This window comes from Epinephelus lanceolatus, chromosome 6, assembly GCF_041903045.1.
Source record: "Epinephelus lanceolatus isolate andai-2023 chromosome 6, ASM4190304v1, whole genome shotgun sequence".
In the NCBI taxonomy this organism is placed as follows: domain Eukaryota; kingdom Metazoa; phylum Chordata; class Actinopteri; order Perciformes; family Serranidae; genus Epinephelus; species Epinephelus lanceolatus.
Window position 1 is genome coordinate 18,302,138 of NC_135739.1, and position 17,694 is coordinate 18,319,831.

General features: G+C 42.7%; 1 protein-coding gene and 1 long non-coding RNA gene across 15 annotated transcripts in view; one reads left to right on the plus strand and one right to left on the minus strand.

Annotated features, from left to right (window-relative positions):
- Positions 1-17,694, plus strand: part of elavl4 (ELAV like neuron-specific RNA binding protein 4) — a 107,898-nt gene that overhangs the window by 17,872 nt on the left and 72,332 nt on the right. Inside the window, exon 1 of one of the 14 annotated variants that reach the window (XM_078168751.1) lies at positions 4,833-5,129. The exons of 10 other annotated variants lie outside the window; for them this stretch is intronic. In XM_078168751.1, the coding sequence (XP_078024877.1) occupies positions 5,121-5,129 (9 nt within the window). In that variant the 5' untranslated portion in view covers positions 4,833-5,120. Of the gene's footprint in view, positions 1-4,832; positions 5,130-6,101; positions 6,351-17,694 lie in introns of those variants that run through there. 3 more of the 14 variants (XM_078168754.1, XM_078168752.1, XM_078168750.1) reach the window with 3 other exon arrangements.
- LOC144463666 (uncharacterized) overlaps positions 16,979-17,694 on the minus strand; it is a 142,238-nt gene continuing 141,522 nt past the window's right edge. The window contains exon 3 of the long non-coding RNA XR_013491712.1: positions 16,979-17,391. This is a non-coding gene — a long non-coding RNA (uncharacterized LOC144463666). The remainder of the gene's footprint in view (positions 17,392-17,694) is intronic.

The following is a 17,694-nucleotide window of genomic DNA, read 5'->3' on the forward strand; positions in this document are numbered from 1 at the left end:
CGCACGTCATGAATCAAAATGTGTGTTTTTCTCTGTGCGGTGGCGGGTATGTATGCCTGTGCTTCCATATGTTTGTGTGTATGGAGTCGCGCATGAATGTGTGTGTGTTTATGGATGGATGTGAGCCAGAGCCAATCAGTGAGATGGGGTTTCTGGTTGCTGACAAGTATGGCTGGCCCTCCTGGGTTAAAGCCACAAAAGCTTTTTAACTTTCAAAACTTTACAAGAGGAAAGAAATATAATTTGCCTCCTCAAAAACTATTTAGCATCAGTCATCATCTAAAAGGCCAAATAATGCATCCAATCAACGCTGTGCACTTTTTTTTGTGCAAAGTCTGACAAAATGGGGACGTCATTAAGAAAGAGTAGTCTTTTTAAGTCATTACCCTTAATTACTACTTTGACATTTTTACATTTATTAAGCGCTATATTGCGTTTTATTCACACACAGACATAAACTCTAAAAGATAATAAGCGACACTGCAATATCTCTAACATCTCAGCGTGGATGCCCTTGATAGACTATCTCAACCACTCCCTCCATCTGTCCATACACATTATTATAATGCACAGTGTGTACCCTTAACTAGGACATGGCAGCAACACGGTTCCATCTTTGGTATGAGTCTGTATATCATAACTACACACACACAGACCCGCACACACACTCTCGGCAAAACAAAGCACTCCAAAGAGCAGATTGTGTTTATAGCTAATTTACTGAGTAGGGGCAGTCACTTTCATTGCTTTATAAAATCATGGTCCTGTAGAGCAATTTAGTGAAACGACAAGCCGAGCAAGTCAACTGTGAGAGACTATTTTCACTTTCAAATCGCATTCTCATTTAGAGAAAAGGTTATTTGGATCATATTACAGAGGGAGAAAACAACCTCAAAACGCTGTCCTTTATGAAATAGGGAAATGATCACCCTCTATTTTCCCCACACGTTTTACTGCCTCTAAACATCAACAGTTAAAAGTTGACTGCATACAGAGACAGCGGTGTGATTTGTGATTCAGTTATTGCCATGGATCTGACTGTCCATTTTTTACAGCAGGGAATTAAGAAAGCAACAATAAAAAAAACATGATGGGGAGGAGAATATTAGAGGCAGTAAAGTGGAGAAAGCTTTTTTCCCAGGTCCAACCCAAAGCCTTTATTAAATTCAAAGGTCAGAGCAGGAGGATAAAAGATGGACAGGAAACTGTGGGTTTGTTGCCTGCACTATTCAGCTGCAAATTTCGCTTCCTTCTGCTCTTTGGTGGAAAAGATACGAAGGCTCGTAACAAAGGGACACAGACAAAGATGCACTTCTATTTTGATCCATTTTCTTTGTGTTTCATTCTACATTACTCTTCCTCTGTTGTGTCATATACAGTATGATCAGTACAAATCTCCAGACTGCGAGTGCCAGCATATTCTATTCTATCTGAAACAATAGCCAGCTTGTTCAGCCCGTCTTCCCATGTGGTGTGTGTGTGTGTGTGTGTGCACCTCACTACAGCTAAGGCTTAATTGAAGGCGTAGTGAGGACTCTCATTAGTATGTCAGGCACATGGTTCCGCTAGGCTAGCTAGCTCGCTGTAGCTAACCAGACAGGTGGAGAGGTCAGGGGTGAAGTGGAGAGACTGGGGAGCTTTAGTTCACCGCTCCCTTTTTGTCTGCCAGAGCCGGCGTTATCATTCCTAACACTTCTTCCTGTTTTTCCCGCTTTCCTTACATTATTCTTCCAGTGTGCTCATTTGGGAGCTCATTTGTGTAGCTTTGTGAGTGTGTGGCTGATATTCAGAATTCATATGTTTGAATACATACTGTAATGTAAGTGTAGAGTGTGGTACATGCTGTATAGTATATTCACAATGTGGGTTGTGCACAGTGTGTGTGACAACAGAGCCTTTACTGAGGTACAGAGAGCATCACTGAGCTATAGGATTCAAACACTTCATACTGGAACTAGATGATTTGTTGGAGACTTGAATATAAGTTTGCTGCTATGAGGGGACAGCTAGTAATGTCAATGTTGCCAGTCGGGCTGCAGCTAACAAGTATTATCATGATAGCTTTATCTTTGTTTTTCTTTATTATCATTTGTTGAGTCATAAAATGTCAGAAAAGTGAAAAGAACCAATCACGATTCCCCGTCTAGAAATTGTTTTGTCCCACCAACAATCCAAAACCTAAAGAAAGGCAGCAAATCTTTACATCTGAGAAACCAGAAATATCTCAGTCATATTTTCTAGCTTTCATACTGTTCTCAATATTGTGTAAAACCTTTCTGTGAGACATTATCATCATTTACCAATAGTGTTGTCAAAAATAGTGATTTATCGATATGTATCAACTCTGAATATTTGATTTGGTTTTAATACTCATTTTACACAGTATCAATACACAAATACCAGCTGCGCTTTCTCACGCTCCGTTAATATTTACTAGTGTTTACTACAGTCATTCTGCTGTTTTCTGATACTAACCAAGGACAGAAATTCGTAGTTGTTGTGTTATAGCCATCAACTTTTCTTTTCCTTTCTTTCTTTCATTCATTTCTTTCGTAGCAGAGAACAGCAAAACTACTGTATAGTTTTATGGTCCTATACTATAGTATCAGGGGCGTAAATATAGACAGTGCAGGCAGTGCGGTTGCACTGGAGCCCGTGGGGTGGAGGGGCGCGACTGCCACCTGGAAATACGCCCGTGTTCAAAGAAGAACTCACATTAAAACAAAAATGGTGCTATTTTCCATACATGCCCTAAATAAGGCAAACCCATCTCCATCATGGTTTTCTGGTTTTGTAAAACAGTGTCAATCTACAACAAATTATAAACTTATTCTACATAAACTATTTAAAAAAAACTATAATTTACCAATAATAACTATCAAGTTAAACTAATAATTTCCTATTTTCTTTTGTAGATTTGTCTTATACAGATATGTAATGATGATTGCTGTGTAATATGTATGTTAATGTATCCAATATCAAGTATCTGCACGTGGATGTAACATAAAAGCGGCAGTAAGACACACTGTAGCTAAAATATATATACACCTAAAACTGTGTGTGTGTGTGTGTGTGTGTGTGTGTGCGCGCTTCATAACTTGTAACTAGGGCATAATGGGCCCCTCATAATAGCGTGCACTGGGACCCATTGTCACCATTGTTACCTCACACCACTGTATAGTACACTAAGTCATTTCATTTTCAACACAACTCACAGGTATACATTAACAAATAACTGCTGTCAGTATCACAACACATGCATAAAAAATTGAAAGAAAAACTGTCTGACCTTCTCTTAATAACATCATACCTCACACAGCACGGCTCCACTGTTATGACAAAGACAGTAACAGACATAAAGAAGCAACACAACATATACACCTGCAACTGTTGATCCTCCCTCAACCCTGACCTTCCCCTATACTACAGTTTTATCTTTTAATAGAAATTAAAAGATGTATGCCCTCAATGTATTTTTTTTTCTTGTGGTAACAATATTTTTAAAGGTATTATGTCTAAATAAGAAATTCTAGTATCATGACTACACTACTTGTCAATGGTCTGTCTACATCAAGTGTGATCCTGTGTCAAACAGGTCTTGAAATCTCTTTGAGCTAAATGGATATCCACTAGTTACTGTCAGGCCTTCTGCAGCTGAATGCTAATTGGAACAAACCAGCATGTGAATAAGACTTGCTGACTACCTCTTATTGCTGCGTTGAACACAAAGGAAACATTATGATCATGTGATTGAATGATGTTTTGATCTCTTGTGGCGAAGAAAGTGAATAAATTACCAGTGTCAGAGCAATTGTTTGCAAAGTCAGACACACGAGGCTCCATGTTTCTACTTACAGCATAAGGTGCCTGGATGTGCTGGAGCATTTGTGACAGTGTGTATATTGTGTGTGCGTGCACATGAATATGATGTGATGTGTGCTTATCGAGCGTGGTGTGGGCCAACATGTGTTTCAGTGTGTGCATTCTGAGCATACGCATGTGTGTGGGTAAATGTATGTAGGTGTGAAGGTACAGCCAAGTGCTGCTGCCTGCCAGGTGACTGTGTTAAAGGAAGCAAGAGCTCCCTCTTCTTGTGTGCCTGAGATAGGGGCCAGTGGGACCAAATCAACCTGTGGCAGGTTTGCTGCAGGGCATGGAGAATGTGCTTTTATGAATTTGCCTAAATATATATTATCTATGAAGTGTAGTGACAAGTATAATCAGTATGTTGGGTGTAATATCAAGGAGTGTTGATTTGATGGTATGATTAATATATGAGTAGGTGCCTTGCTGCATATTGTTGGTATAGCAGTTTACAAAATTAAAAAAGGAGCAACTGCCTTAAGAGTATTTTTGGTGTAACCCTGAAAGCACCATCCCTTTGTTTGAGGAAGAAAAGAGAAGTGCTGCTCCTGTTTTCCTACACAGGTCTAACAGCAGGGAGTACAAACACTGCAGCAACAATGCAGATACCCTGTTTCCTATACGAGCTTAATGACAAAGGAGGGACGCATATAAAGGCGGTTGAAAACTATAAGCCCTCGTGCGCGTGTTAAAGCGTACACTGCCTGTGTGCGTAATTACAAGCAGTCAGGTGACGGGTAATTATGTGCAGTCACGAGCATAAAGTCACCTTAAACTGCTTTAGCATCCCCCTCTCCGCATACTCCCCACCACGTCTAGGACCGCACAAGTCTCCTGCCTCCTTCACTCGCATCCGCGAGCGCAGCGCACCGCCCCGTCGGCACCTCCCCAGCCAATGGGAGAGCGCGCGCGAGGTGACTGGACTATCCATAAATGGCTTTTTTTTTTTGGTGGAAAGGTAGCGAGGTGTTTTCTCTGAGTGGATTCTCCTTTCTCGTCGCGTTGTTGTGTGTTAGTGTTTTTTTAAAGTGAGTGTTTTTGTCTCGTCTTTCACGGGACAGGGCTGCAGCTCTTCCACACCCACGGCTTCGCTCTGTTTTTTGGCTCCGCGAGACTCACTACGTCGGTTCATTCATCCTCTCCGGCACGCTGCCGCTACTCCATCCCATTCTCCTCGCTGACTTCACCGGCTTTTTACAGTTTGTCCTCCGAGGCTGCCGTTACCGACCGTAACACGTAACAGCACTGACACGAGAATGGTCATGGTGAGTAGATATCACAGGACACAGGGTTTTCTATATCGTACCTGTATGTTGCATTGCTTTAATCTACTCATATACGGTGCCGCAGCAGGCAGACAGGTAGCACCGTACTGTTTTGTCTTGCCTCCAGCATACATATTGATTTACTACAGATACATAATTTAGAAAGAGTTAACTACATCGCATCCATAGGCTACACCTGTACGGGCAGGTGTGTGCTGTGACTGCACAAGCGTGTGTGTGCGTCTCATATCACATTCAGACACCAAGTTATCAACACAGCACACTATTTATTTTTTTGGCAAATTCTGTGTTTTTAATTTAGTCGCCTTTAGAGGAGGTGGAAATAAAAAAATGGTGTAGTATATTGTAAGACAAAAGCTTTAAGTCCTGAGTGTATGTCTGAAAATTGTGTTTGTGTGAGTAAGAGGAAGCGACAGGGAGTTAGAGAGGATGAGATAGTCTGTATACATAGTCATGTAAATGTACAGGGGATTTTAACATGCACCCAGTAATAGCTAATTTATATACACAGTGCTGCGCAGGCATCCTATTACCATAGTGCCTGAAGCTGCAATCACTCTCCCAGAGCTCTGCTCCGCGCTGCTCTGCCCGGCTCACTCAAGCACAGACCTCAGCAGCGATTGATTGCTTTGCTGGGATTCAGAAAGCCTTTTCTCTGCCAAACCAGGCTGAGGTTGGCGTGTGCCGACGAGGGCTCGGAGCCAGCCAGAGAGCGAAGGTGTTAACACCGGGGGAGGGGGAGGTGAGGCCGGGGGCTGACGGGCAAGCCAAGAAGCCAATCACGGACTGTGGAAGAGAGGTGGGGAGGGGGGAGTGGGCGGGCTCTGACCTTCCAGCTGAGCAGGCGACTGGGCGGGTGGCTGTGGGAAGGAGGGGAGGGCGGCGAGAGGGAGGGAGGGAGGGAGGGAAGGCTTGCTGCAGCCCAGCACTCTCTCATCCAAGCTCACCATTCTCCTCTCAGCATCAGTGGAAGAAGGGATGCTCTCTCCGTACGCCTCTAGTATGCTGCTCCCTGCTCGCCGCTAAGACTCAGAGGCAGACACAGTGAGAGAAATAAGGAGACAGTGACAGAGAAGACAGGAAGAGAGTGAGAGATAGGGGATTTTCTTTGCTGAGGCGTTGCTGTAGCTGTTGTGTGAGGAGAGAGAGCGTGAGACAACGGCCGGCGTCTCCCAAATGGAGTGGAATGGGTTTAAGATGGTAAGGAAGAAGGCTACAGGCAGCCTGCCACTATACTCCACTGTGCATTGTTAACCATCGTTTCATTTTGGGCAGCCTACAGTGGCTAGAGCAGGTTGTAGTTGTAGATATACTATCATTACCCACAGGGTTTCAGCTGAGGCAATGCAGTGATACTATTAAACTATTTGCTGTGCAGAATGTTAAGTTCCTTCATACAGGGAATACAGCAGGGGGTTAGACTGACGAGGTTTTGTGGGCCGGATGAGGAATGGAGGCGGGGGACAGATGGAGGGACGGAGCCAGATATCATGCTAATAGGAGAGGTGTGGAGGCAGGAGTAGAGGTAAGGATGGATGGGGAGAGGAGCGGAGGGAGGGAAGGGTTAAATCGGGGAACAGCACCCATTTTATGTTGAAGCCAGGGCTGTAGGTGTCCCCCCCTTTTCCTGCCTTTGCACCACTCTGAAATATTTACCTGCGTATAGTACTGCAGCAGAGATGGAATGCACATTGTTGATGCTGAATGTACTGTAAGATGGTAGGGGAACTGGACTTTTGGGGGATTTTATATTCATGTATGCAAAGTAGTCCTTGTTAATTATACGAGTAGACATGTTATCCGTCACGCTGCTTGTGTACACACTGCAAGTTTGTGTTTTCCATAAGTTGTGCCAGAGCAGGAGAAAGATGGAGTAGGTGTATTGGAGTTGCACGCACACCTGAATTACAATAGATTGTAATGCTGTGCATGCTCTAACCCTCTGCTCATGTGAGTGTGTGTGAACATGACTGTGTATTCTCAATTATGTGTTTGGCTGTGTGAGTGGGTGTCGACATGAGAGAAATCATAATAACCTATAAGTAATCTGCTTTGCTCAGCTTCCTGAGACTCACTTTAACTTTGCATCCATTTACCCATTCATCCATCACACCCAGGCGACAGAGTGAGAGGTTGACTAACAAAACTAGCGGCCATATTTTTCCTTTCCTGTCGTTTTCACCTGTCATATAAGACAGAGTTTTATTTCATTGCCGATACTGCGTCACCACTGTTGGAGTAAATACCATTATTTAGCATTCTCAATGCAGCCATCTGTTTTCAGAGTCTTACCATGCACAAAGTGGACTGACTCACTTTTGTATTTGCATGAAGAACAGTGGATATTATTCATTTGTCGGCAAGTAAATGTTTGATTGTTTGCGTGCTGGCCTCTCTCCATCAGATGCAATCAAAATGCTAATTGAAACGAAGGCAACCTCCCTGTTTGGTGACTAGGCTAGTGACGCTAGCTGGCACGCCGTCTCCCTGGACACTCATGGCTAGCAGCCTGGTGTATGTGCATAGATGGAGGGGCCTGGCAGCAAAACATGATTGACAATGTGAGAAGATGGGCGTGAACGCGGAGAAATAGTGTATATTGTTCATGCCGTGTACACAGATTGGGATGGTGTTGAAACATACAGAGGGTGGAGGAAAGGAGGATGAAAAGGAGCAGCAATAGTGGGAGTGAGAAAGTCGAATGTTCATCAGTATTGGAGGCATTAGATATGAGATTGCACCATAATACCTCCTGATGGGAACCAGTGGGGGACCTGGGCTAGAGACAGGCCATCGTTTCACACACACACACACACACACACACACGCACACACACTCACTCACACATACACACAAACATACAGTGGCTCTATTACCCTCAGGCAGAACACCATGAGCTCCAAGGTTACACATCAATGCTAATAGGGTGGGGTGTGTGAGGAATTTATTAGCTACAGTGCACTGACCGAGTGTGTGCTCAGTGATTTAAATGTAACTGAAGATCAGAGAGACATAAGATAAGGATACGTGCTTGGATATGTAGTCAGATGAACATAATTCACACACACCATGTGAGAAATGATGGATGATGAGCTAACAGATAGAAAACTGAGGTAACAGAAATATTATTTTGTTAATCGGATTACACGATGGCCTGTGATGTGTTTCGTATGTCTGTGTTATCGGCTCCGTATGTCAGTGTGTGAGCGAGTGTGTGCATCAGAGGGTCGACTGACGTGTGTCCAGATGCAGAGTGACGTGTTTAACTAGAGCCTGATTAAACACCAAGCAAACAGATAGAGTGAGAGAGGGGGAATGAGAAGTGGTTCGGACACAGGAACAATTGGCTCTTAATCTTCTCTGCTGTGTTCCTATGCTCACACATGAGCTTACAATGATTTACTGTAGGTGGGTGTGTCATCATATGTGTAGATGAACAGACCTTTTTGCGTGGTGCTAGTAGAAATATTCAGATATTTCATGTTTCTAAAACTGTTCCTCTTTTCGTCTTGTTTACTCCAATCCTTGAACATTTATCTGCTGTGAAATAAATTCTTTAAAAAACCAGATCATCCCTTGACCATTTGACACCTCCTGTGATAAACTAACAGCTAACAATCTGAGGCAGACCACCCAGACCAGTGCTCTGTTGAGATCTTCATCACAGAATAACAAAATCTGAGCATCCTGGTTTTACCTCCTTTAAGCAGCTCTCCCGGCCCCAGAGTGCTTATTTACTTGTAGGAAGAGTTTTTAAAATAGTGCATGGGTAATTTGATCGTTTGTGATTGGTTTACTGAGCAGGAGAAAAACATCCATTTGGGTGGAGCTGAATAATGTATGTAGTGGGTTTGACTTGCTGTTTGTGGCTGGTTGTGCGTCATTTCTCTGCATGTAGTGTAAGAATGCCTTAAATTGACTTTGTTAAGGGACAAGAGGTAAACACCAGTGAAGCAGAGGGCATGTAGCATTCCTATCCTTTGTATTTAGTCTGTATAGTCATGGTTGTGCTGCTGTTAATGTTGTTTGATTGGTTTTCACACTCAGAGGTTGAAGTGAAGTTCATCACACCTACAGTAATTAACTACAGAATGGTGAGAAGTCAAATGGTCACATTGACTACGTTTACATGCACAGAATATTCAGTTTATTCTAAAAAGACAAAATTTCTTTTGGGCTTGGGCGGTATCTATTTTTGCGTACCTTCTAGAAATTTCAGCAGTGTATACAGTATTAAGTGGAAAAACACAAAGGTTAAAGCTGAGCTGCAGGTTATAGAAGTCATTGTAGTACGTATGACGTATTGTGAAGCCCACAACATAGGGTTGGGCCATATGTTAAATTTTCCCAGCCGGCCACTGTTAGCATATTCACACAGGTTTGTGTTGATGTTAGAATATGCTGGCGACATGCTGTTTTTCTGGTCTCTCTCTGCCATTGTTGGCTGTTTTTTTTTTTACTAGTCCTGTAACGTTATCCCACCCACTCACAGTCACTATCTTTATCAGCTCAGCTGCCTGTTCCATAAGTAGAGACTGACCTCTGGTGGGGCATGTTGTGTACTACATCACCTCAATACAGCACCCCTGTATTAGTTTAATAGAAAAAGGAGCATCTACATTTTTGACAGTATTGAAAATCATGCCATCCAGTTTTCTATATACGGTGGTAAACTGTGATACGTTGGTACCGCCCAAGCCCAATTCCTCCTGAGCTGTTAACATGGCTAATGAAAATGAATGAATATTCCACTTATATTCCTGTTTCTATGCAGTTAAGCTTACTCCTAATAATGTGCCCTAACATGGGGTTTATTACGTCAAAATATGGAAAAGTGGAACAGGTGGAGCTGCTTGTTTCATATTGCTCCTTTGCGTCAACATGTTTCTCAGAACTTTTCATCAGTGGCGAACGTATGTGACCGTGTGAGCACAGCCTTCTTCTCTCATTCCTTCAACCACCCTCTTGAAAAGATTGGGGATGTGATATTTGCGCATATCCAAAAGAATGTTGATATCCCAAGTCTTTCATAATGTTTAAAAGTAGGTGTGTTTCTTCTACTGACCAGAAATGCAGGATTTTCTTTTCGGCTTTTTTTCTCTACCCTTCAGCCTTGCAAGCTGTTGGCTATGTATGTTGGTGTATGTACATCACGTCCATGACAACGCACAGAGCTGACCGTAAACAGGCACGAGGCCATTTGACACAAACTACTGGAAAAACCCCTGTTGAGAGGCATATTCCAAATTACTGTGTAGAAATCCAAAAAATTCTAAGACCAAGACAAATCGGCATAAACAACATGTCTAAATCGGAAAACGCTACATTCAGAATAAGGCCTACTTTGGTATATCCAAATAGAATATGCTGTTTACATGACCCTTATCAAATTCATAATACTGTCACATTCGGAATATTAGTTGCATGTAAACGTAGTCACTGTGTGTTTGTGTTCGTACCATAGTTCATGTATGTAGTTGTCAATTAATATTTATGTGGGTACACGTACAGTTCATGTTGAGTGTGTGTTCATGTGTGTCAGGTGTGTGTCACACTGTACATTTCCCCTCTAACTTTACGTCAGACCTAGTCAGGGCAGGGTGTAAAAAAGGATCGGTCGCAGCTGAGATAAATAGACACCAATCAGTCAGCTGTAATTTCATGTTTCCTGCATTAACTTTGGCCCCACTTCGTAATGAGGTTTAGAGTGGGGTACTTTAGACAAGAGGTTTTAGTCATGTTAGCCAGAGATATAAGTTGAAGATGCTAAGTTGGATTAGATTTGTTTTGGTAGGCATAACTAAGGAATTTCTGCGAGGCTGTACAGAAGCTTTTTTAATCTTTATTTTTTATGATTAAGTAGAAACTCAACTTGTCAAGAAACCCAAAGAATTAAAATTTCCCTTGAAAGCTGCCAGGTCCTCCCTCAGTACAGTTATGTTAACAATAAAACAGTATTTAAACTAGTTTGAAAATTCAAGGTTTAATAAAACACCTAAAAGGAAATTAGTTAAATTCAATTTTAAGAAGTGCAAAAATATTTCTATACTGCCTGACACAAATATGATAAACTCCATCTATAATTAAATATATGTGGTCGACTGGTGGTTAAAAATAAAACTGCTGCTACAAAGTAAAGATTTGATTTGTATGTGACATGACACTACTTTCATACTGTAGCTGAAGCAGGCAGAGTCATTTTTTATTTTTTGCCCTCACACTTGAGTAAGAGGTTTTGCCACTGCTTTGGCATATTTTGCACAAGCGCATTATGCAGTCTATCAGTATTTTGGTGGTACAGTGTCTGTATAAATATCGCAAAATATTTTATTGTCTTTAAATGTCTTTTCCACTTTCCTTTAAACAAAAGCTGGATGGAAGCAGTTAATGAGCCAAAAGCCTGTTTGAATAAGAAGCTGCTGTAACAATCTCTGTCCCAATTAGCACGCTTTGGTTTTTAAATATTCCTTTTGTGTGAAGCCTAAACACATATGAAGACTCACAAAACGGTCACGTTGAAAATTTAATAGGCTTCCACAGCGATTTCCTTCATTTATTTAAAATGTTTTTTTTCCCTCTCTTTTTAAAAAGCTAGAAATCTGAGAGGCATGGCAAGGCATTCTGCTGTGAGGGGAGCAGCATTCACAAATACTAGACCTAATTCCTTTGGCAGCAGCTCAAACTGCTACAGACAGACACATAATCAGCTGGGGAGTGTTAGCGCCTCAGCCCACTAGCAAACACAGGACCGAGCCCTTGTTGTGCATCGCTGCTTTTCAGAATAAATATCCCGATGGAAAATACAGTGGGAGGAAAGAGGTATTCATGTGTATATAGCTCTTTGTTCAGTCAAAGATACAGAAGGAGAGAGGAACACTGGCTTTCTTAGCTACTTTACTGCTCATTCTTTCTCGATCCCTTCTCTCCCTCGACTTCTCTCTCTCCTTCTCCCTTCCTTCCTCCCTCTCTTCCTCTCATCCTCCACTGTACCGTGTGTGTTTTGGTATTCATACAGATGTTTGGATTTGAGTGGCAGTTTCTCCTGAGACTGTGCACAAGCGGCTGACTCGTCTCATCTGCATTTTGCATCCCAGGAAAAAAGAGAACAGAAAGCAGCGGAAAGCATCAGCAAGCAGACAGGCTGTGTGTGTGAGTGAGAGAGTGTGTGTGTGTGTGTGTGTGTGTGTGTGTGTGTGTGTGCACGATGTTGCCTGTTGTTTGGCTTTGGCAGCTTAACTGGCCCCAGCGCTGTTGCTGTGTGATGTTTAAAGGACGTTTCAAGGTCACACTTTCGACAGTCCTCACCGCCTCTGACATATTAAACATTTATGTATTTCTGTAGCCAGATGAATTATAGATTGAACATGCAACTGAACATGCTACAAAATGGCACAATTGTGGTTGGTAATAGACACATTAGGGCCTACAAACACAGCATCCCACACGACAGCTTCTAGCCTGCCTTATCTCATCAATAGCAATACTAACAAAAGGACAAAAAAAGGCTGATCGTGCTCTTTGCAGTGTACCAAGGAAATGGAAAAGCACACAGCCAGAGGAGAGGGAATGGAGAGGGTCCATCTACAAGTCAGCTGTGGTCATTACTTCAGGGCCACTGTATGTAAAGATCATAATGTTGGAGCTGACACACTTCATCTAAAAAGGAAAGCTATCTCCTCATGAATTATTGAGAGACAATATAGACACAGAGGTAGATAAAACCTGTCTATTTTCTCGTCAGTCAAAGGTTTGGTTTGCCTTTTCCAACGTAGCACATGAGAGACCAGAGATAGCCAACCAGCTACATCCACTGGCAGTTATCAGGCCCCCAGTTTGAGATAGTAATTCTGATAATGGAGGCGTTTGTTCCAACAGGAATATGGATTCTCACGGTCAATGCATATTCCCTTCCAATCGACAGGAATGCCGTCCTTCCTGCACAGTGTAACTGGAGGGAAACGGAGGGAATGTGATATACGATGCTTATCAAGACTGATAAACATCAGCAGCAGGCATGAGCGGCACCTGTCAAGTTGATATTGGGAGGTAGAGAGAGGAAAAAGTCGGAAAGAGAAAAGAAAAGGGAGAGAGAGAGAAAACGAGAGATAGATGCGTGCTATCTCCCGGCTGCACGGCTCTCCGGCACATGCTGTCAGAGTAAAACGGCGTTGTAGAATTTTCTATGGCAATCAGCCACCGCCTTCTATATGTTGCCTCCCTGGCACATGCTACAGTATATGTGCAAAGATAGTCTCCTGTGGGCATTTTTCAATTACTCCGCACTGTACAGCAGTAGGGGGGATTAATCTGCTCGTTTGAATGCACGCCGCACTTAATGGTGTAGCTGGTGTGCCGGCGGGCCTCGACTGTTAGCTGCGCCCGTATACATTTAGGCTTTTGTGTCTCACTCTCCTCCCTTCCTGCTGCAGCAGAAGCCATCTCTAAATTGCACCACTCTCACATCAAGTTACACTGAGATTAGATTTTCACAGAAGATGGGCTCGCTATAAATTCGCAAGTCAAACTCCAAATTGATTGTGTAATGACTAGTACAAAGCAACTTTATAGCATTTGCAAAGTGACTGAAATAGTTAAGCTATTGCGCCGGTGACAGCATATTCAGAGAGCACAAAGAAATCTGTGTTACAGGGTGATTAATGTAGCTGAATATTCAAATGACACCAAGGACCGAAAAGTGAAACTACGAATGAAGTAATTTGATATTTCATAATGTCACTCAGCACAGGAAGAAGGCTGCCAAGAGATTATGCCAGATGATAGATATACCCATTTTAGCTTGTCTGTCTATCAGCGATGTGGTAACCTCTGCTACATCTACACGTACTTTCGAGTTATTCATTGCCTCCATCAAACTGTTTACTCATTAAGACAGATGACGGACGGCTGTCCTTTTCCCTCGCAGCTATTTGATTATATGAGCTCCGGTTCAGCGCTGAATCAATAACCAGATTAGCAAGGCACGCGCGTGTACACACACACACACACACACACACACACACACACACACACACACACACACACACACACATTCGCACACTGACATACACTCAGCCACACCCTCACACAGTACCCAAGGCTGTGGAATGAATTCTTGAGTACAACGGTCGGTTTGTGTCTGTGTGATTTAGCTCTATGCCTTTGCTGCAAGGCAGACACACACACACACACACTACACACACACACACACACTACACACACACACGCACTAGCTGGCTGTGTCTGAGATGCAGCTGATGGGGGAAACAGTGATTAGATTAGGAAGAGCTCTGCCTCTGCTTTGCAGCCGGGCCAGTGTTCTCCTCTCTCCCTTGTTCTCGGTGTAAGTGCTGTGCTGTAGGTTTTGTTCTTATCGTATACCTCCAGGCTGTTTATAGCTTTTTAAATACCTGTTCAACAAAGCCAATATTACCACTTCCAGCCTCAAACCAGTTTTAATTAGAACTCCTACTGTGAATTATACAGAAAATTGAGTTCAGTCAGAGAAGTTTACAAGTTTCTTATTCAGTTGCTCAGGGAGAATATTCTTAAAAGAAGTTGCTTGAGCCAGTTATCTTGTTTTTCAAGGCCTTTTTTAATACATACAACAAGCGTGACTGTAGGCTTGAGCAAGCGAGGAATGTATTTTCTAGTTGGTTGCAATAGCATGACACTGCTGAATTGCTTATTTCTGACCTGATACATGCAGGTGGACACAGTAACGCTGTATAGCTGGGTAGCCGAGTCGAGCCTGTGTGCATGTTTGCATATGTTTGTTTACGTACTCGCTGGTGTATTTTAGTGCTTTTTGCTAAAGATAGGAGACAGCTCCGCTACAATGGCTGGTTGCCCGCACAGGTGCGTGGCCGCATTCACCTGCCAGCTACTTGTGGAGGTGGTGTCCTCGCTCATGACACATGGTGCTGACTCAGATGGATCAGCCTGCTTGCTCTCGCTGCCTCACTGTCTGTTTCTGCGTCCTCTATCCTCCGTCCCAGCCCGGCTAAAAGCAACTTCAGCTCGGCGCGGAAATGAGCACTGCATGGAAACACAAGCTATTTCCCTGAAATGCAATCCAGAGTAGTGCAGGTTTGTGTCCTCGCAGGGCTGTACACTCTGCTGCAGTGTCACTAATATTTATTCAGAGAGTAGTCACAGTGGGTTAGGGTAGATCTCACATGACAACATGACTTTGATGCTATGAAAAAGGAAGACAGAGAGGTAAAGGACGCACCCTATTGGCAGTGGAGCAATGTAACTAAGTACATTTACTCAAGTGCTGTACTTTACTGAAGTAGTTCCAATTTATGCTATTCTCTGCTTTTCCTCCAATTCATTTCAGAGGTAAATATTGAACTTTGTACTTAACCACGTTTGTTTTAAAGCTTTAGTTACTAGTTACTTTGCAAATTTAGATTATTAATACAAAATACAAATCAAATAATAGGTTATAATTAGGGCTGTCAAAGTTAATGTGTCAATAACAAGTTAACGCAATTTTTTTTTTTTGACTCAAGATTAAGGCACGTGCTTTCTGTAATTATGACCCAGCCCACCTGTTTCGAAAATCAGGAAGCGATGCAGCTGTAAAGTTATGGATGGAAAGCAGAAATAAACCTCCTTGAGCAGCAATGAATAAAGAAAGGCGTCTTTTGAACGGCAAGTGCTGCTACAAAGCCCTGCCACATCATTCTCTCGGCAAGACCAAAGTTATTTGCATTTACTGTCTGTGAATTGAGTTACCGCCGGTGTACACTGAGCCGCTTAAAGAGACGGGATTTTTAGCGAACCTTACAAGTGTAAAATTCGACACTACATTGTGTTAGTATTACTAAGTAATGTTAGTTCAGGTCAATATGTCCATCTGTTGTTGCTTGTTGGGCTCGAGTTTGCCATGGTATGCTTTCAACATATTTTGTTAGCATGCAGTACGTTTGAGGTTATTCTGGAGAATATTCTCGACAGTATTTGTCATTATTTTTGGATTGTTGCAATAATAATCAACATACTTTTGCATGAGGAAAGCATATTTGTCCACTCCCATGTTCATACAAGTATTAAAAACTTAAAAAATATCCCTTTAAAATACATTTAGAGCAGATTATTTGCGAGTTAACTATGGACAATAATGCAATTAATGGCTATTAAATAATCACAATTCAATTTTAATCCACTGACAGCCCTAGTTATAATATATTATTGTAGGTTAAGCTACCCAGCAGTATATAGAGTAATTAAAATTAGCCCCACCTTTACCAGCTGCAATATTAAAGAGACACATTATTGCATCAATAATTATAATCTAATAGTATATGATTCTGAAATGGGCCATTATGCGTAATGAGTACTTTTACTTTTTATACTTTAAGTATATTTTGATGCTAATACTTTTGATCATTACCTAAAGGAATAGTTGTGCCTAATGGGTGCAGATAAATGGGTTTAAGTCGCCCTCCACACTACCAGCTCAGGGAACTCCCTGCCTATGTCATGAGCAGGAATCGGCCAGATGACGTGAAATGCGTCATTTTGCGTCATTGATAACAGATTTTGGCTCGCGGACTGCAGGGAACCCCCCGGAGTTGCCAGCACAGGGGGCACCTTAACACCATTTATCTGCACATACTGGCAGAGTGTTCCTTTAAGTAGGAATTTGAATGTAGGGCTTGAAAAGAATATTTCTACACTGTGATATTGCTGCTTTTACTTCAGTACAGGTTCTGATTACTTGGTTGGGATCCTTTTATATCATGTTAAATGACATGTGATGTCATCTTACTGGCCTACTAGGCTGGCAGGCTTTGCCTTGTTTTTACCCCTTTCCTATTATTTATTATGTGCCTTTTGTGCGCACCATTCACAGAAACAAGTTAATACTCACTGAATAGGCCCTACATGTTAGATAGATACCATCTCCACTAAAACCTCTAACCACATTAATGACATTTAATTAAGGATAGAATCTCATGTAGTGGATGAGACGATGATTTAGCCTCTTTAATCCAACAAAATGTCCTAGCTGAGGGCTTCAACAGTGATCACTCCCATCCGTCACACCCAGGGATTACAGCAGGACAGACAGCGATGCACAGCAGAGACATCTTGCTGATTTGACGGAGCTGGGAGCCGGGATGCTGGCTGCAGCAGCTAGAGCTGGAACAAAGGCTGGCAAGCTGTTGATGGGGATTTGATTCTGTTCAAGGGAAGACTGCTACTGGGATGATGGCGCCGTGTTGACTTGCAGCTGAGGATTGGATAGAGAAATAGGGGTCAGGGGCATCAAGCGAGGGACTGCTCCTGGCACAAAAGTGAAACTAGGGGAGCTGTGATGAGGACCTGAGAGGCCAGGCTAGGGCTGGGGCTGAGGGACAGGGACTTGGGCTGACAGGCAAGGCCAGGCCTTCAATTCCAAGGCCCAGTCCCCGTGCTCCAGGCTTCAGCCAAACAGCTAGGCAGGTGTCCAGCTGATCTCACACCCCCACAAGGGAGGAACTGCAGAGCACCAGTCACTGGAGCTGCACAAATTGAAGTGTCATCTCCAGAGTCA